Source organism: Petaurus breviceps, unplaced genomic scaffold (assembly GCF_028583685.1).
Source record: "Petaurus breviceps papuanus isolate PSGF00001 unplaced genomic scaffold, PetGlider_PUasm1.0 175, whole genome shotgun sequence".
In the NCBI taxonomy this organism is placed as follows: Eukaryota; Metazoa; Chordata; class Mammalia; order Diprotodontia; family Petauridae; genus Petaurus; species Petaurus breviceps.
The window spans coordinates 60,624,224-60,645,596 of record NW_027185764.1 but is presented as its reverse complement, the minus strand read 5'-3'; the positions used below and the strand labels follow the sequence as shown (position 1 = coordinate 60,645,596).

The window sequence follows — 21,373 nt, the reverse complement described above, 5'->3', positions numbered from 1 at the left end:
TATAGGGAGCTTGTAGTAAGCTCGAACAGTTTCAAACTATAGTTCCTGGGCCCCACCAATGTTTTCACTACTCAACTGGAGTATACAATTAATTTAAATCAAAGTCACTCAATGAAATAATATAATAAACAAATAATAATAAAGCATTTCCTTCACAATCTTCTTTCATAAATATACCACTTGTAGAGAGTGGTCATGTATAGGATGTGTGGAGAGACATACGGGAAATACATTTGACCACATTGTATATATTTAGAGAGTATATGGACAAAATCTTACAGTTCTCTATTAGGGAAAACTTGTGGCAACAGCCCACCCATATATGGGGAATACTTGTGGCCAGAACACGCTCATGGATGGGTGACTCATGTTTAGGAGAGCAAACAATATCTTCTGGTCTCTCTAGGCCTACTTTTTGTTCATCTCATATTCCATGCACTTTCTGTCAGGTGTTGTTTCTTCTAAGCCTTGAAGTGACTCTTCTAATTCTTGCCGAGTATGGTTGTTTTGGGTGTAATAATGAGGAGTTTTTCCTTTGCTCCCAGTTTCTAGTTCAAGCCAGATTCCTCAACTGAGGTTCTATCTCTTCTTCATAAGAGAAAGTATGGAGGTGTGTCAACTCTCTTTTATTTTAAAGCTCAGAGGCCTAAACTAGAGTTCTTTTAGAAAGGCCAAGCCCTCACACAGCCAGACACTGTATGGGGAAGACACGCACGGTGGCTTCTCTCTCCCATAAGGAGAATCTGTCAGCTCTCACATCCTTACTTATGACAGGTTTTTCTTCTTTAAAAGGAGAACCTTGCTCCAAGATGCAAGTTCTCCGAAAGACAAGAGAGCCAACACAATAAATAGTGCCTATAGTCTTCCAGTGTATTTTTTTCCCCATCTCTGCTTCCTGCAAGGGTAGGGACTCTGTCAGAAACTACAATCTGACTTGGGTTTAGAAATCCTGTGTTATTTTTGTTGATCCTTCATTCTCAAAGAGGACCATGACATCAGGAAGCTGATGCCATGATTTTCAAGTGAATTGGATTTAAGTTGAGGGACCACTGTCATCCTGGTCCCCCAGATTCACAACTTATGTGTCACCCTTAATTTCTGACTATCTCTCACTATTCCCTCCCCCTATCCCTTGCATTTACCCCCACCCAATCCAATTTGTTGCCAAGGACTTTTTTTTTTTCGCTTTTTGGAGTAGTCAGGGCAATTGGGGTTAAGTGATTTGCCTAAGGTCACATGGCTAGTAAGTGTTAAGTGTCTAAGGCCAGATTTGAACTCAGGTCCTCCTGACTCCAGGACTGGTGCTCTATTCACTGAGCCATCTAGCAGCCCCCAATGCCAAGGACTGTTGATTGTACCTTTGCAGCATCTCTTAAATATGGCCTCTTCTCTTCTCTGATACTGCCACTATTCTATTGTAATAGCTTGCTGGTTGCTCTCCCTGACTCAAGTCTCTCCTGTCAACCCTCTATTCAGTTGCCAAAGTGATTTTCCTAAAGTATGGGCACAACCATGTCATTCCATCCCCTTCTCAATAAACTCCAGTGGCTTCCTATCACCTGCAGTATCAATAACCACTTAAAAGTGCTCAAAACCACTAATGATCAAAGAAATGCAAATTAAAACTTCTCTAAAATATCTCACCTCCAAGAAATTGACAAAGATGATAATAGATGGAAAAATTAAATGTTCCTGGGGTGTGGGAAAACTAATATGAGGATTTTCTTTTAGTTGAGCTATGAATTCTTCCAACTATTTTGGAAAACAATTTAGAATTATGCAATATGCAACTGACAAGTGAAGACTTATCTGTAAGAAAATATTTGTAACAGCACTATTTGTAACACTAAAAATGAAATATACTATGTTTATTCCCAATGATCAAAGAATGGTTGGGCAAATTGTGGTATGTGATGGCACTAGAATATTATTGTACCACAATTTATGAATATGGAGACTTCAAAGAAATATGGAAGAATTTGTATGAAGTAATACAAAAAAATGACCAAAGCAGAACAATATATACAACTACTACAATTCTATATATGAGGAAAGCCTCAAACAGCACCAAAATACAGATTAAAAATATTAGACAATGCTGGTTTTGATATAATATAAAGTATACTCCTATCCTTTCCTTAATAAACAGTAAATTACTGAAGTTCAGGATTGCAATTATAAACATTGGCCCTTTTGTTTGATTTTACTTAACTGTACAGAGTAGGATTCAAAGTCTAGAAAGTTTCGAAGTTACCTACACACACACACACACACACACACACACACACACACACACAGAGTAAAGACAGCAATTTGAAAGAAAGGCAACGGCAGAAGCAGCATTACCCACAGAATTTCCTCCCACAAGAGCCCTCTATTCAAGGTAATTGGGTGGGGGCAATGGATAGCATCAGACCTGGAGTCAGGAAGAGCTGAGTTAAAATTCTGCTACAGAAACATACAAGCTGTGTGATCCTGGGAACGTAGAAGGGCCACATCTTCATAAGAGATGAGCTGAAGGAGGAGCTAGTGACAGAAGGCATCTGAGGGATATGAGATAAGGAGAAGAGAGATCTCTTGGTGAATGGCCTCATTTTTAAAGTAAAATATGAAGCATGGCTCTTAGCTGAGAAGGTGAGTGCAGGGGAGATTTAAAGAGAGATGTAAAAGTTTGGAAGAGCTGTTGTTGTGAGTTAATTAGGGAAGTGTAGAAATACTGCTTTATCTGTTGCTCTTTATTTAGATTTAATTTACCTACTATGAAACCCTGTCAACAAATAGTACATCTTTTCTGTGTGTATATTTTATTTTTGAGACTTACAAGTAGAGGAAAGGGGGAGAGAGACAGAGACAAAGAAACAGAGACATTACATTCCTTATTCTAGAGAGAAAAGAATGATCAGCAGGAGTTGATACAGAGGCTTGGAGTTGTGAGGGCAAAGTAGAAGAGCGATATTAAACTGTGTGATGCTGACATAGGAATTTGGTTTGTAAGTACGCCTAGAAATAAATCACATCAGCTTAGCACAGTACCTGTCACTTAATGAATTTTTATTGACTAATTGATTGAGTTGTAGTAGCAGGCTGCAAAGAATTGAAATTGAGTAAGTTTACTCCTGTTTTCTAACCTGTCTGGTATCATTCTTGGAAGAACTGGTTTGGAAGGGAAAGTCATTATCCTGAGGGAGGGGGGAGCTGAATGGAAACTCTCACTACCAGGTCTCCACCTCATTAATCATTGCAATAACCTTGGTGTCTCAACCTTCACTGGCTGTGGCAGCAATCTAGCTTAGTCCTGGAACATAGAGTATTTATACCTGTGTCTCGTACTCAATTCACCCTCGTGTTCTTAGATCTTACTGTTTTGAGATGATTTGGCTCACTCCCTCACACATGACTGGGGGAGAGTTATGCTTTCAGTCAAATTCTTGAAGAGGAGAGTTTAGCATCAGGAAATGTATGTCTTCCTGTAGTTAGTAGTTTCCTCTCTCCTATTACATTAATTTACTAATTTCTTCAGTGTTTCTGTTAGTTTTTTAAAATGAGAGTTTAAAAAATCTCTTTCCCACCTTTTCTTCATTATTCTTTCAATTTATTTGGTGCATTGGTCATAGTTCCTAGGTGGTGCTGGGTTATGGGCTTGAACCTAACCCCTCACTCCACCATCTTGTCATAGCTCTTTTTTCCCTTCTATTTTAATTGTACATCTCCCTCTTATTTATCACCTTTACTATTTTCTTTTTTTCCAATTTATTTACTTTTAGCTTTCAACATTCCTTTCCGCTAGATTTTGAGTTACAAATTTTTTCCCCATCTTCTCCTTATACCCACCCCAAAATAGCAAGCCTACTGAATATCCCTTCCCCAAATCTATTCTCTCTTATATCCTCCCCATCACCCCCGCCCCAATTTTCTAGTAGGGCAAGATAGATTTCTATACTCCGGTGCCTGTATATTTTATTTCCCAGTTACCTGTAAAAAAATTTTTAACGTTTGTTTTTGAAACTTTGAGTTCCAGATTTTTTTCCCTTCTTCCCTCCTCACCCATCCCCACTGGGAAGATAAGCAATTCAATATAGATTGTACATGTGTAGTTACCCAAATCATTTCCATAGTAGTTATATTGTGAAAGACTAACTATATTTTCTTCCATCCTATCCCTCCCCCCACTTATTCTATTTTCTCCTTTGACCCTGTCCCTTTTCAAAAGAGTTTCCTTCTAACTACCCTCTCCCCCAATATGCCCTCCTTCCTATCATCCCCCCTCTTATCCCCTACCCCCCTATTTTCCTGTAGGGTAAGATACCCAGTTGAGTGTGTATGTTATTCCCTCCTTAAGCCAAATTCAATGAGAGTAAGGTTGTCCTATTCCCTTTCACCTTCCTGCTCTTTCCCTCCATTGTAACAGTTTTCTCTTGCCTCTTTTATATAAAATAATTTACCCTGATCTATCTCTCCCTTCCTCCTACCAATAAATTCCTCTTACCTCTTAATTTTATTTTTTAGATATCATCCCTTCATATTAAACTCATCCTGTGCCCTCTGTCTATGTATACATGTACATACATATGCCCATAGTCACATATATATTTAAACACATATGCACCCTCCTATACATACATATATGTATACATACATATATATATACATATATATTCCCTTCAACTATCCTCATACTGAGAAAAGTCTTATGAGTTATAATTATTGTCTTTCCATGTAGGAATGTAAATAGTTCAACTTTAATAAGTTCCTTATGATTTCTTTTTCCTGTTTATCTTCTCATGCTTCTCTTGCTTCTTGTAGATGAAAGTCAAATTTTCTGTTCAGGTCTGGTTTTTTCATCAAGAATACTTGAAAGTCCTCTATTTCATTGAATAACCATATTTTTCTCTGTAGCACTATACTCAGTTTTGCTGGGTAGGTGATTCTTGGTTTTAGTCCTAGCTCCTTTGACCGCTGGAATATCATATTCCAAGTCCTTCGAAACCTTAATATAGAAGCTGCTAGGTCTTGTGTTATCCTGATTATGTTTCCACAATACTCAAATTGTTTCTTCCTGACTGCTTGCAATATTTTCTCCTTGACCTGGGAGCTCTGGAATTTGGCTATAATATTCCTAGGAGTTTTCTTTTTGGGATCTTTTTCAAGAGGTGATTGGTGAATTCTTTCAATTTCTATTTTGCCCTCTGGTTCTAGACTGTCAGGGCAATTTTGCTTGATAATTTCTTTTTTCTTTGCTTTTGTGAAGGCAATTGGGGTTAAGTGACTCTCCCAAGGTCACATGACTACTGTGTGTGTGTGTGTGTGTGTGTGTGTGTGTGTGCGCATGTGTTAAGTGTCTGAGGCCAGATCCGAACCCAGGTCCTCCTGACTCCAAGGCCGGTGCTCTCTTCACTGCACCACCTAGCCGCCCCTTAATAATTTCTTGAAAGATGGTGTCTAGGCTCTTTTTTTTTTTATCATGGCTTTCAGGTAGTCTAATAATTTTTAAATTATCTCTCCTGGATCTATTTTCCAGGTCAGTGGTTTTTCGAATGAGATATTTCATATTGCCTTCTATTTTTTCATTTGTTGGGATCTTATTTTCCCATAAAGTCATTAGCTTCCATTTGCTCCAATCTAATTTTGAAGGGATTATTCACTTCAATGAGTTTTTGAAATTCCTTTTCCATCTGGCAAATTCAACTTTTTAAGGCATTCTTCTCCTCATTGGCTTTTTTGGGCCTCTTTTGCCATTTGAGTTAGTCTATTTTTTAAGGTGTTATTTTCTTCAGTATTTTTCTGGGTCTCCTTTAGCAGGCTGTTGACTTGCTTTTCATGATTTTCTTGCATCATTCTCATTTCTCTTCCCAATTTTTCCTCCACTTCTCTTACTTGATTTTCAAAACCCTTCTTGAGCTTCTCCATGGCCTGTAACCAATTCATATTCTTCTTGGAAGCTTTTGATGTGGGAGTTCTGACTTCATTGTCTTCCTCCTATTCCATGCTTTGATCCTTTTTGTTCCCCCAAAAAATTCTATGCTCTGTTTGTGCTTCCTCTGCTTGCTCATATTTCCAGTCAATTTTGACTGCTTTTTTGACTAGGCTTTTGACTCTTTGCCATAGTAGAACTCTGCTTCCAGAATAAAGAGAGCTTTGTCCAAATTGCTGGGGTTTTTGAAGCTGCCAGAGCTATTAGGAGGGCACCCTCTCTACAGCCCCCACAAGTTCTGGCTCACTGGTCACACACCCCAGGACCACCACCCAAGACCATGATCCAAATCCAAGCAGGTTAAAGCAAGAGCAATTACCCTCTGAATGGTCTCTTCGTCCCCTTACAATTTGCAAGCCAGGAGCTCCAGAAGCAGCCACATGACAGCAGCTGCAGCCAATGCTTTACCTCCGCACTTCCCCCTCCCACTTCCTCCTTGGGGCAGAGGCCAGACTGTGCTCTTTTGTCCCCCTATTCCAACAGAATTCCACACTGACCTTTTAATTTATCTTTGGCATTTATGGGTTGAGAAGTCTGGAAATTGCCACAGCTGCTGGTGATTCACTCTCCTGAAGTCTGCTCTGGCCGCTGCTGGTCTGGGCCACCCTGGGACCAGAACCATGCAGCTCCTGGGGGTCTACACTCAGCTCCCAGCCCTGTGTGATAGACCTTTCCTGACATCCTGCTGGGCTTCCTTCAGTAGGAAATTTGTTTCTCTTTGTCACTTTATGAGTTCTGTAGCTCCAAAATTTGTTTAGAGTAATTTTTTTACATGTATTGGAAGTGATTGAAGCAGGAACTCATGCCAAGTTTGTGCTTCTACTCTGCCATCTTGGTTACACCCCCCTCCTTTACTATTTTCATGCTGCTTTTCTTAGTCTTTATGATATGTTTCTCTGACCTTTTCACCCTATTTTATTCTACAACCTTACTATGTTATTCTTTGTTTCTGCTTTTTTCCATGTTTCTGTCTCTCTCTGGGTCTTAATAATTCTTTCTTTCCGGCCACCTCACTCTACCTAAAAAAAATCCCCCCCCCAATTTTTCCCTCATTCTGATTTTTTTTCTGATAAGGGAACAGAAAAAGGGGAGAATGTGTGACTCTCACTCATTACAGCCTTCCTAACTCTGACTCTCTCTGCCTCCCTCCCAGCTTGGAATCTTTAAACATTAGGACAAAGAGATAATGGATGAATAACTGATGGATGACGAGGAAGCTACATTGGCCATGGCTTCCTTCACCTCCTACCTCTTGTGACGAAGACGGACAGATTTTATTAGACAAGTGCACCAGTCCTTTTCTTACCTTGATATCAAAGCCCTTATTTTCTTCAGTAGGAGGACAAAGATTGGCCATGGCCTTGTCCTCTTGAGGAGTGAAATATTTTAGTTTATACTTTTGGTTGTTGAATAAAAGGATCTGTGTGAAATATCTCTCATGGTAATGATCTGCTTGGCTTTTTTATTGCGTGTGTATATTTGTGTGAGCGTAGAACTCTTGAATTGAAGTGGCAGAAGTTGGCAAAGCCCTTCTGGCAGCAAAATAATTGTTTGTGGTTCACATAGATGTGCATAAACTTCAAATGTTAGGGTAGTGCTTGGTCTTCTCCTTGGGGTTATGTGCGTCTTTTGTTATGGGACAGAACTTGGCAAGTTAGGGTAAGGATGAGGCATCTACTCTTTTTTCTAACTGAAATAAAGAGAAGTGATATTATTTTTCCCTTCTCCATGTGGTAGTGTAGGCATCAAGGAGAAGTAAAGAAAGCCTTTTATGGACAGGCTGAGATGGCATTTGCAAAACTGGCTAGACTGAGATGAATGTCAGAGACAAGGGTCATCTATGTACTCCTTAAGGTGAGAGGTGTTTGGCTCATTTTACCTATCACCATATGCAGGTAGATCTGAATAAATACTTTGGCAGGAAGGTGGGAATGTACCTGGAACTCAAGCACGTTAGAAGGGCAGGAAAAGTACAGTCTACAATTCATGAAATGTGTTAGGCCATGCACAGGGAGGGTCCTTATATGGGTGTGGCAGCAAGCACACCAGCATCCCCAGGGTGGCTGCCAATACAGGCTCTTGGATCTGCTTTGATAAAGGAGAGCAACTCAAAAAAAGCTTACTTTAATCAGTCAGACATATATCATTTACCTAGTTCAGGGGGAAAAGGTCAACACCCCGAACATCAGAGCATACAGACAGAATTATCCAGTCAGAGAAACAGATCAAGTAGACAGATTTCCAAGCTGTCCAAACATTATATCCATACCCAATCAACATCTGGGTTTCAACATCTGGGTTTTTCAAAGCCGAGGGGCTCTGGACAACGGCTTCCCAGAATCCAGATCAAATCACAGAACACTTCTCAAAGTGAGCCCCAAAACAAAGCCTCATATCAGGGCTTATATAGCCTTCTCCTGGCTCAGAGAAAGTAACAACTTTATTGACCCACTGGCCAATCAAAAAGTATCTACTGAAAAACAAGCCTCCCACCCCAGGCTCCAGGTGCACTTCAGCCTGGGGCAGGGAAGATCTTTAAAATTTACATTCCCATTACAATGGGCAAGTTTGATAGAAAAGGATATCTTAATTACTGTGCATGGCAAAATCCCACTTTTCTCCTGACACTAAGGAAGAGGGCTAATTTGAGGAATAATGTTCCCTTTAAACAATCTTCATCCTCAGAATTAGGGGAAGGGGAAAAGCATTTATTAAGTGCCTACTATGTATCAAGGCCTTTACAAATGTTATCTCATTTAACCCCTGCAACAACCCTGTGAGGTAGGTGCTATTGTTACCCCTATTTTACAGTTGAGGAAACTGAGGCAAATAGAGGGTAAGTGACTTGCCAAGGGTCACACAGATAGCAAGTGACTAAGTCCACATTTGAATTCAAGTCTTCTTGACTTCAGGCCCAGGACTCTATCCCCTGTACCACCTAAATGCTTCTATTATTTAAAAGGATACTTTAAAAGTATCTATCTCTGGGAGGTGCAATGTGATTCTTACATGATGCCTGCCTTTAAGACAGCTTCCCTGTCTCCTCTCTACTTTGAGGGCAGGAAGCGTCACACAGATGAATGCAACAAGCTATCTAACTATGATTCATTGTATTCCCTGGCGGAGCTGGCCAAATCCTATATAATGTGGGTCTGAGGCTTTTCCAAGGACTGCCCATGGCCAGCAGTCACACTTCAGGGAGAGGAAAGGTCCAGCCATCTCCCAGAATAATTCATCCCAGTCTCCAAAACTCCTTATCTTTCTAGAAAGACCTGTCTAACTATCAGTTGGCACTTGAGAGCATGGCAGGCCAAGAAAGCCGTCAGTAACCTTCTGGATTTGGGGCAGACTGACTAGGCAGGCCAGAAGAACTCACACCCTTCTCTCTGTACACAGGTGGAAGTTTCAGAGCATCACAGGAGTACTTGCTGAGTTCATAATAGATGGGCAATGATACAGAGAATAAAGCCCTGCAGCTTTAATCACTCACAGTGAGACACATTTCATCAGCAAACTTGGGATCTCCAATACATTATGCTTGCCTTAAAAAAAAGTATGTAACAAATTCTACATATTATTTTCAAAACTGTCCTTCTTATCTGTGCTTCCTTCTGAGTTTCAAGCCTCCTTTTCTACTTCCTGTGGGCTTCCTTTGTGCAGTTCTGCAGAGGAAGATGACACTGATTATCAATTCTCATTGGATCTCTTGACCATTATTCAGTCTGGTTTTGCTGGAATTGGTGTGGAGGAGCTGAGTTGCCTGCCTCTAGTTAATGCAACTATCTTAGCAGGGAGTCCTTGTCTCTATTCTAAACCTTCTGCAATCTGGCTTCAGACTTTAATCATTCAACTGAGACTGTTGTCTTCTAAGTCTAACATGGGGCCTTTTACACAGAGGAATGTTTACTTCAGATGGTATAATAACAAATATACAAACTTATTCCCCTCCAAGACTTGGGAGGCATAATCCTTTTCTCCCTTGTACCACCTTGGTCTCTGAGGAAGGGAAGAGAATTAAATTCATGGTTTAGATTGTTTCCTCTAGAACACATTCCAAGTCCTGAGACCCTATTAGGATTTGAGTCCCAGGCAAGCTGGCATCACGGGACTTCCCTACCAAACCGGCTTGCTATACCACCCTACCTGAAATCCTGGCTCCAGGGTCACTTCTGGTCCTGTGAGGATTACCTCCAGCACCTGAAACCAAGGACAAACAACTGGGGACAGAAACCAACACTACCATACAAAAGAGAGGTAAGCAGAGGAAAACAAGTCCCTCTTCTCTCACTGGTTGAGGTCATGGCATCGCTTTGGCAAAACAGGTAAAGCAGTGAAGAAGAGCATAGAGATGATGGAGAAAAAAAGAATGAAAGGTTTGGTCTCACTAGTTTTAAACAGTCAGGAAATAAGTTAAAGGAAGTTAGGCCCACCCACATGAGAGGGGAATTAGCAGGCTCCATAATAGCACAGGGCTTGTCTACAGAATCTTGGGCTAAAATTTCCAGTGATCTCTCATTTAAAAAAAAAAGATTATTATTGATTGTGAGCTTAACACAATCACAATTATTTCAATTTACAAAGAAAAAATTTTAAACAGAGTATAAGATACTGGAAATCCCCCATTATATACAGCTTAAGTTTTGGGGGTTTTGGTTTGGGGGTTGTTTTTTTTTTTCTTTTTGGTGGGGTAGGTATAAGTAAAACTTAACATGGTAGTTCCAAAACTGTCCTGCTTGTCTGTGCAACTTCTGAATTTTCTTCTGTTTTTTTAAAAATAATTTATTAACATTTTTCCCTATTAAAATATAGCTATCTACCCATCCCCCCACTCTCCCTTATGAAAAATGAAAAATAAAAGCCTGCCTCCCCCCAACAAATAAATATAATCAAGAAAAAAAATAAATTCATACATCAGCGACATCTAAAAGTATGTCTCATATTGCACTTCTAGTTCACCATCTCCATGTGAAGAGATGGAAACTGATTTACTATCAGTCTTCGGGAGGTATAACTGATGGTTGTATTTGTTATTCAAAGTTGTTATTCTTTACAATGTTGTGATTCTCTATAGGGAACTGCGCTTTTCCATCACTTTACCTGCTGCACCCAAGAGATGCTCTGACCTGAACCAGGGAGAGAGGGGGGACTTGTTTTCCCCTGCTTACCTCTCTTTTGTTTGGTAGTGTTGGTTTCTGTTCTCTCTAGTTCTGCTCACTTCATTAATTGTCATATTTGACAATCTATTGTGTCTGTCAAGTGGAACTCAGAATTGTTTGGATTTAAACAACTTACTAATGATTTCTTAATTGCAAAAATCTAAATTTCTTGATCTGCATCCTTCCTGTCCCCTCTGAAAGCCTGTGACATTGTTGACCACTTTCTCATCCTGGATTCTCTCTCTCTGCCTCTCTGTCCCTTTGTGTGTGTGTGTATGTGTGTATGTGTGTGTGGAGGTCTGTCTGTCTGTCTATGTCTCTTGGTTTTCATGACACTGTTATCTCTTGTTTTTTTTTTGTGCATGTCTGAAATCCTTCTCCTTTTTCCTTTGTTAGATCTTCATTCAGGTAACATCACTTAACTGTGGGTGTTCCTTTCCAAACTCTGTCCTGGGCCCTCTTTTCCATCTTCTTAGTATTCTCTTATACATGGTAATCTCTTCAGCTCCCATAGATTCAGCGATCATCTCTATGCAGATAACTTCTAGATCTAATATATACAGCCCCAGTCTCTCTCCAGAGCTCCAGTCCTGTGCTACCAACTGCCTATTTGACATTTTAAACTGGATGTCCCATAGCAAACAAGCAATTGTTGTCCAGTCATGTCCAACCCCATTTGGGGTTTTCTTGGCAAAATACTAGAGTGGTTTGCCATTCCTTCTCTAGTTTATTTTACAGATGAGGCAACTGAGGCAAATAGGGTTAAGTGATTTGACCAGGGTCACATAGCTGGTAAGTGTTTGAGGCCATATTTGAACTCAGAAAGATGAGTCTTCTTAACTCTAGGTCTGGCACTCTATTCATTGCACCACCTAGCTGACCCAGATGTCCCCAAATGACCTCAAATTCAACATGTGCAAAACAGAACTTAAAATCTTTTCCTGCAAACTCACTCCTTTTCTGAATTCCCGATTGTAGTTGAGAGTGCTACAGCCTCCCAGTCATCCATACTTACAATCTCAGTGTCATCCTCAACTTGTCACTTTCTTTTGGCCTACATATGTAATCATTTGTCAATTTTTGTTGCTTCTTTCTCTACAGTATTTCTTGGATACATCCCCTGACACTCCATTCACATCACCATCACGTTAAATCAAGCCCTTATCACCTCTCTCCTGACTACTGCAATAAAGAACCTTCTAATTGGTCTTTCTGACTCAATTCCCTCCTCATACAATCTGTTTTCAAGTCAGCTGCCAAAATGATTTTCCTAAAGGGCAGATCTAACCATGTCACCTTCCCCCTCCATGCTCAATAAACTTCAGAAGCTCTCCATTACCTTTAGGTTCAAAGATAACTACCTAGAGATTGTTGCAAAGGATGCCCTTTACAATGTAGCCCCTTGTGGCACAGCGGATAGCATGCTGCCCCCTGGAGGCAGGAGGTCCTAAGTTCAAATCTGGCCTCAGACACTAGCTATTTGACCCAGGGTAAGTGACTTAATCCTGTTTGCCTCAGTTTCTTCATCTGTAAAATGAGCTGGAGAAGGAAATGTCAAACAACTCCAGTATCTTTGTTAAGAAAACCCCAAATGGGGTCACAAAGGAGTCAGATATGATTAATAAAAAAAAATCTTTCCAGTTTTCTAATACATTATTCCCCTTCGTATCCACTCTGAATGATAGAGCTCATAGAGGCTCTGTCTCCATCTCTGACATTTTGCTGTCCTCCTTTCTTAAAATGCTCTCCCTCCTAAGCTGTGCTTCTTAAAATCTCTGTCTTTCTTCAAGATAAATACCACATTTTGCAGAAGGCTATGGCTAATTTTTTATTGTTTCTCTGATTATTTTATATTTTACATATTAAAGACCTATTGTACCTCTCTTCCGCCTCTTCCTCAGTAGACTATAAACTTATTGAGGGAAGGGGAAATGTTTTAGTCGTCTTTATTTTTTTTTAATTAATTAATTAATTTTTTTAGTTTACAGGATTCAATTCCACAATTCCTTGAGTTTCACATTTTGTTCCCCTCCCTCCCCTCCCCCCCCAAGGCGGCATATAGTCAAGTATAGGATCTGTAAATACTTTAACATTATACATTAGTCAGGTTATAAGGACAGATTGTACCAGCTGGAATGAAAAATAGTAAACAGGACATAAAACCAAATAAGAGAAGGAAAAAGATCAGGCATTTTGCTTCCACCTGGATATAAACTCAGTTCTTTCTAGTTCTTTCTCTGGATGCACATATTTCTCTGCATCATGAGTCTTTTGGGATTGTTAGTCATCTTTATTAATCCCAGTGTCCAGCCCTGGGTCACACATTTGAGAAATATTTGTTGGATTAATTCTAGTTCACTCCGAAATTGAAAGAAACAGTCTCAGAAAGGTGGTTAACTCATGGCCAAATAGTTATTTGATTCCATGGGCTATTTCCACTATCTCATACTGACTTCAGTACTGTGGGGAAGATTTTAAAATACTTTCTGTTAAGATGTTGAAAAAATGAGATTCAGTCCTTGGCCTGCATTTCAAGACCTGGGCTCCCTCATTGCCATGCATATTACTTAGTACAATGGTATCACTTATGTTCCTCTACACCCTCAAAACAGACACAAACCCAGCAGTTTACTCTTAACCTCCAAGTTCTTGACCACAAGGTCACTTCTGCATCCTCTTTTTCATTTCCTTCTTTCTCACAAGGCAAAGGAAATCATGCATTTTGCTTCTCAGCTTCTTATCTTTGGAGTGGTTTCCAGATATAACCTATCCTTGTGGTAGAGCCTTGGGAGTGGAGCTGACTGCCACACACACTGAAAGGCCTCCAAAACTCAGAGCCCACCTCCTTTAAGAAAAAATAAAAGGAGTTATGGATGGAATATGCCAGGAAGATGGGAGAGGAGCCTAAAAAACTAACGTGGAAGGCAACAGCTGCTAAGAATTGTCATGAGACCCTATTAGAAAATCTGAACTGATCCTTTGATGTCACACAGTTCGAGTGGCAATTCCAGGGAGGTGACAGAAGGTCAGATGAGGGTATAGTTCCAGGGACACTTTCTACATCATTGAGGCCACTTTCTCCCCCTACCCGGGTTAGCAGTGGATACAAGATAATCAGTTCTTTATATGGGACTTTCTATTTAGGTTTTATTTACCCACTGAAATTCTGTCAGCTAGTGGTACTGCTATGCAGTATGTTTTATTTTTGAAACTTAGAGAGACAGAAAGGAAGAAAAGAAAAGAAAGGAAGGAAGGAAGGAAGGAAGGAAAGAAAGAAAGAAAGAAAGAAAGAAAGAAAGAAAGAAAGAAAGAAAGAAAGAAAGAAAGAAAGAAAGAAAGAAAGAAAGAAAGAAAGGAAGGAAGGAAGGAAGGAAGGAAGGAAGGAAGGAAGGAAGGAAGGAAGGAAGGAAGGAAGGAAGGAAGAGAAAGAAAGAAAGGAAGGAAGAAAGAAAGAAATAGAGAGAGACAGGAGAGATAGGAGATAGGAGGCAATATATGCCCTGGGCTAAATGAATGATACTTCCTTTCACTAATGCTGTAGGAATCAGAGCAAGGAAGAGATCACTATAGGCTGGAGTAGTCAAGGAAGGCCTCATGGAGGATGAGGCTTATGTTCAACCTTAACAAATGGGATAGACTAGAGGGACAGAAACAGAGACAGAGAGAAAGACAGACAAATAGGTAGACAGACACAGAAAGAGGCAGAGACAGAGAGACAGAGAAATAAAGGGAAAGAGACAGAGACAAAAGGAGAACATTCCTTATTCTAGAGAGGAAAGGCTTAATCAGCAGGAACTGTAAAAAAAATTTTTTTTAATGAAATAAAATTTAAAAAAAAATTTTTTTTAATCAAAAATCAGCAGGAACTGTGAGGACAAAGTAAAAGAGCAGTATTAAATTGTACAATCCAGGCATAGAAATTGTAATTCAAATATTCCAAAAAATAAATTACAAGGGAGAAGGCAGGTGAATGAAAGTCAATGCTTCCCAGCACTGAGCACAATACCCAGCCCCTAGTAAACTTGTTGACTTCACCGAGAGGAAAGGAGCCTCTACTTCCATCCATCCTGCTTCCCCACACATTTTGGCCACCATATTATTCTTCCTGATTCACAACTCTGATCATGCCAAATCCCAGGTTCAAACGTTTTAATGGCTCCCCCATTTTTCCATAGAATAACTTCCAAATGTTTTAACCTGGTTTTTAAGAATCTCAACAATAGAGGCAGCTAGGTGGCGCAGTGAGTAAGAGTGCTGGCCCCAGAGTCGGGAGGATCTGGAATTGGTTCCTGCCTCAGATACTTAATACCCACACACAAAAAACTGGCCCTGTAACCTTGGGCAAGTTACTTAACCCCAATTACTTAAAAAAAAAAAAAAAGAATCTCAACAATCTATCCCCAACCTCAAATTCCACTACTCTCTTTATACATTCCCTGTACACTCATCAATCTGGTCTCACTGTCCTGAAAACATCCTCTCACCTCTGTGCCTTTGTTCATGCACTTCCTTCTACCTGGACCACTCCATTCTCTTCTTTCTGATTCTCTATTAAGTAAAACAAAAACTTTGTGAGGGCAGACTATTTTCATTTTTGTTTTTGCCCCAGCACTATCGAATGTCTGACTAGGTGCTTTAGAGTGATTGTTAAATTGAAATGAATTGCATCAACATCTCTGCCCCTCCTTCAAGGCTCAGTACAAGCTTCTTATCCTCCATGAGGCCTTCCTTGACCACTCCAGCCCAAAGTGATCTCTGCTCTAAATCCTACAGAATTAGTGAAAGGAAGTATCATTCATTTGGTCCAGGGCACATATTACTTCCTATTGTTAGCTAATTTTCATGGATTTTGGTCCTGTCTCCTGGTCTGTAAGGGGCCCAGTCCCCTTGTGGGGGTGGTTAGGGCCCACTCCAGTGACTGTGATCTCTAGTAGAACGCAGGGAAACTCCTTAAAAGTTGGAACTGGTAATGTTTTGTTTCTTTGTCTCTGAATCTCCAACACATAGTGTTGTACTTTGTACATTCTTGTTTGTCTTTTTTTGGAGGGTGTGGGTGGGGCGGAGGTGGAGGGGGGAGGAGGATCCATCCTGTGATTTTATTAGTCTGACTATATGGAAGCTATTTCATCAGCATGGAAAATCCCTCATTTGACACCATTCAACAAGTGTTGACAATTTATAGTTTTAGGAAGTTATCAAGTAGCTGTTCAAATAACTACTGTGTGCCAGGAAGGAGAACTTAAACCCAAGAATTCCTTACTGACTCTCTTTAAGAACCTTGCTGTCAACAAGAAGAACCTTGTATATACTTGTTGAGTTAAATTGAATTATGCTGAATAGAACTGAATTGCTAAATGAGCCTGGGTCAAGGGAAAGGGACCTTTGACCTTTGTCCCACTTCTCTCATATGTTCTATGATAGATGTGTCAGTAGCAGCTTACCTTGGTGCCCAGCTGTTCCAGGTGTGTCGATGATTGTAATCCCCCTTTGGGTAGCTCTAGGATCCTCTACTGCACACAGTTTGTGACAGTGACAGACTCCTAAGTAAGGTACACTATTCTCTGGGCTCACACTGGTTATTATTGGTGGCATCCAGTTGCAGAGGTATTCTTGTTGGGAGGTGCAGAGAGTAGGAAGGGAGAGGATTTATGGAGTGGAAGACAGAATTCAGGAATTTTCATTGCGTGAGGGACTATGGTTCCAGCCTCTCTACTCCATGTCACCTGAAGCAACTGAACACCACTATGGGTAAGAAGAATACCCATGTGGCATTTTTTTTAGTTAGTGTTTTATCAATAATGCCTTTTCTTAATGACATAGTCATTTCTCAATACTCACCTCAACCCAACACTTGAACCATGCTTTGTGATGACGACAATGGAAGCAGCAACGAAACCACCAACAAAACCAAATAAAAAGCCAACATACCTGATAGTATATGGAACCCACTGAACGAAGGGAAGTGTATTTCATAACATATTTTCCAGGAACAAGCTTAGTCAGTTGAAATAATTTAATTTTGATTGACTTTTACATTTGTCATCCTTTTATATCTTGTTATTGGTATTCAGTCTTCATCACCATGCATCAGTCTTCTGGAGAGTCTTCCCATTTTTCTCTGAATTCTTCATATTCATTCATCTTTACAGCATAGTGCTATTGCATTACATTAATACAGTGCTTTTTGTTTAGCTATTCTCCTGGCTATAGGCACCTGCTTTGATTCGGTTTTTTTCCACCACAAAAAGTATTGCTGTAATTTTTTTTAATGTAAGATCTTTCTGTCCTCTTGAAGTATGTGCTCAATAGCAAGGGTTCAAGGGATATGAATAGTTTATACATCTTTTACTAATTGGGAGAGTCTCAACTACCCAAAAAAGTGTATTTTTAATGAATACAAAAACAATCTTCTTTAGCAAGCCACATGTCTCTGTATATTATTGGTTTAGAAAATATAGTCATCATCACTTGATCCTGAATGAGCTGTCTTACCATCTTGGGACAGAGGTGGGGCAGCTCCATACTGACAAGGGGCAACCCATTGCCTTGAAAGAATCAAGAAACTTCCCTTGCTGGGGCACTGTAAACCTCAGTAGCATTCGCGTGAAAATGGCATAACCATCTACTTTTCCCCTGTGAATAGATCCTGATTCTTTGAGCAGAGGCTGAAGCATCAGAGTCATCTTTCAAAATGTTACCTTTATCTCAGAACAATGATTACCACTCTAGTGGTCTTTAGAATGTCTGGGGATAGAAGCCTCTAGCTGAAATTTGACAATGTTTCTAGGGACTGAAGAAGCACCCCTCCTTTGAAAGCTGTTTTAGTGGACCTAGATTTTCTGTACCTGTATTTTAGATTAGGAGGTTCAAGAGATGAGAAACCAAGTCAGAGAATCTCAGAGTTGGCAGAGACCTGAGAGGTCATCTAGTATGACCCCTAACTAAATAGTATTCCCTTCCATCACATTCCCAAAGACTGATTATCCAATTGCTGCTTGCATACCTTTAGTGATGGGTAGCTCACTGTCTCCCAAGGCAGTTCATTATACATTTGGCTACCTACAATTATTGGCATAGCACCTGTGGAGACTATGGAAATGAGAGACTCAAGCAGACACTGCTAGTGATAAATTTAACTTAGATTTTTGTTTTTGTGTTTTTGGCTGGGAGAAAGAAGTTGGAAGTTTTTATGAGCCATCCACCACAGAAAGGAAGGCTGGTAGATTCAAGCAGAGAATCCAGCCTCTGAGTGCTAGCTCCCTCCTCCTCCTTCACTTGAAACTTGATAAGTAGATAAACTTGATGAGAAACTGAGGTGTAAAGACTTTCTCTTTCTCCCCCACCAAGAGCAGATGAGCTTACTGACTAGACCAGGGGTGGGAAACCTTTTAATGAATTCAAACTTCACAGAACAAATTCCCTTAATAAAAGGATTTGTTCTGTAAAACCCGGACTAAGTCAAAAGGCTGCACACAAGGACCTAGAAGGTCACATGTGGCTTTGAGGCTGAAGGTTCCTCACCCCTGGATTAAACCTTAAGGCATTCAGCAAGATTCTTTCCTAGTAAAGAGACTGGGTCATTATCAAACTGAGAAGTGGTCAAAGAATATGAATTGACAATTTTCAGAAGAAGAAATCAAAGCTGTCAATAGTCACATGAAAAAATGCTCACTAGTAATTAGTAGTAACTATTAAGTAGTAACTCACTAGTAATTAGAGAAATGCAAATTAAAACAACTCTGAGATATAACCTCAACATCCATCAGATTGGCTAACATGACAGAAAAGAGAAATGACAAATGTTGGAAGAAATGTGGAAAAATAGGGACCCTGATGCACAGGTGATAGACTTGTGAACTCAACTAACAACCAGAATTCAACTATTCTGGAGAACAATTTGGAACTACTTCCAAAAGGCTACAGAACTGTACAACCTCTTTGATCCAGCAATACCACTACTAGGTCTGTATCCAAAGAGAGCAAAGAAATGTGGAAAGGACCTATTTGTACCAAAATATTTATAGTAACTCTTTTTGTAGTGACAAAGAATTGAAAATTGAGGAGATGACCGTCAATTGTGGAATGGCTGAAAAAATTCTGTGTTCTATGAATTTGGTGGAATATTATTGTTCTGTGAGAAATGATGAGCATGATAGTTTCAGAAAAACTTGGGATGACTTATATGGACTAATGAAAAGTGAAATAAGCAGAACTAGGGGCATCTAGGTGGTACAGTGAATAGAGCACTGGCCTTGGAGTCAGGAGAACCTGAGTTCAAATCAGACCTCAAACACTTGACACACTAGCTTTGTGACTTGAGCAAGTCACTTAACCCCAATTGCCTTGCTTTCCTCCTTCCAAAAACAAAAAAAGAAATAAGCAGAACCAGGAAAATATTGTTCACAGTAACAGCAATATTGTGATAATGTTTCACTTACCTTCTTTGATCAAGACAATAAATGAACCAAGACAATTCCAAAGGACCCATGATCAAAAATGCTGTCCATCTCCAGAGAGAGAACTGATGAACTCTAAGTGAAGATTGAAGCATACTTTTTAAAACTTTCTTTATTTTTCTTGGAGTTTTTGTATATTTTCCTTTGCAACATGACTAATATGAAAATACATTTTGCATGATTTCACATGTATAATCAATATCATATTGCTTGACCTCTCAAGAGGTGGAGGAGAGGAAGAAGGGAGAGAATTTGGAACTCAAAAAAAAGTTTTAAATTAATATTACATTTTTTTGCATATAATTGGGAAATATTTAATTAAGTAAAAAAAAAAAATTTTAACCAGTGGAGAGAGGAAAGCTCTTGAGTTCCATTCCATTCTGGATCTGTTGACTTCTTTGCCTACTTTCTGTCCTGTTCACATTGAAATTTCCAAGATAAAAATCACACTAAGTCTTCAATTGATCTTGCTGAGTTTCCTAAAACCACACAATGAGCAACTGAGTTTCTGATTGGAATTTACTTTCTATTTCTTTTTGTTTTGTTTTTTTATGCCATGATGCTGATAGTTCTGCTTTCATTCATCCACATTACTTCACATGAAGCTGGTGTTGGTTGGGGAGTAAGGTCTGTGTAGAGAATAAACCAAGAAAACAAGATAACCTGAGTCCAGGAGGAAACCAAAGCCAAAGCTGTGTGTCAAGAGTGGGAGTGAATCAATTTCTTTCTTTTCTTTCTCCACCCTCTTCCTCCCTAACTGCTCCCACCCACTTTTTGTTGTTCCTCCATCCTCTTTCTGTTTTTTTTAGTTGCTTCTTAGAAACAGCTCTGAAACCTGGAATATCCCAATGGGGCAGACTCCAACCAAGGCCCCAGGTGCCTTTTTCCTGCTAATAGGTGAGTAAGGGTCCCTCAGAATTGGAACAGTAAAAGAAGGTTTCAGATGGAGAGAGAGGTCAGACATCTTAGGGCCTGGTTGGACTGAGATGGGGAGCTGAATACACATGAATAGAAATGGGGAGCAAGGCAAGCAATAGAGGCCGGGGCATGCTGGAACCAGACCTTACTCTCAGTGTGAACTTAAACTTTCAGTGTGAACATTTACACCTTAAAAATAAGCTAACTTTACAAATCAAAGCTTGATTTATAGTTCTGTTGTTTATCTAGATTTAAGAAAGTGATGAAGAAAATGTTAATAATGCAGATAACATTTAAATTTAAATCTTTGGAGCATCAGTTGTTAAACATTTACCAGCACATAGTAAGAATGGAGAGTGAAGCCAGGGATAGGGCTCTAGATACTGAGAGTTGGTGAAAGGGCAGGGATCAGGGCTTTAAGAACCTGTACGAAAAGAGACCGATAAGGGGTTTTTACTTTGTTTGCATGTCATGGACCTCTTTGGCAGTCTAGGGAGAGAAGAGAACAATCATTTATGTAGCATTTACCATGTGCTGGACACTGCTAATCACTTTAAAAATATCTTATTTGATCTTCACAAAAACCCTGTAAGATAGGTGTATAATAATTTTTACTGTATTATTCTATATAACATATAGAATTTATAATATAGTAGTTTATTAAGATAGAAAAATTATTTATATTAATTTTATAGTTGAGGAAACAAAGACAAATAGAAGTTAAGTGATTTGCCCAAGGTCACACAGCTTGTAAATATCTCAGGCAAGATTTGAACTCAGGTCTTTCAGACTCTAGGTCCAGAGCTCTATCTACTGAAACCTATGAACTCTTCAGAATTTTTTTTTTAATCATAATTGAGGGAAAGGAAATG

General features: G+C 39.6%; 1 protein-coding gene across 8 annotated transcripts in view; it reads left to right on the top strand.

Annotated features, from left to right (window-relative positions):
* Positions 1 to 2,289: 2,289 nt before the first annotated feature.
* LOC138158899 (integrin alpha-M-like) overlaps positions 2,290 to 21,373 on the top strand; it is a 69,562-nt gene continuing 50,478 nt past the window's right edge. For 2 of the 8 annotated variants that reach the window (XR_011167763.1, XM_069085219.1), the window contains exons 1-2: positions 2,418 to 2,634; positions 20,393 to 20,480. Coding sequence is in view for 4 of the 8 variants with exons in the window: in XM_069085219.1 (XP_068941320.1) it covers positions 20,432 to 20,480 (49 nt within the window). In the remaining 4 variants the exon portion in view is untranslated. Of the gene's footprint in view, positions 2,384 to 2,417; positions 2,635 to 9,367; positions 9,525 to 20,392; positions 20,481 to 21,373 lie in introns of those variants that run through there. The other 6 variants (XM_069085222.1, XM_069085220.1, XM_069085217.1 and 3 more) reach the window with 5 other exon arrangements.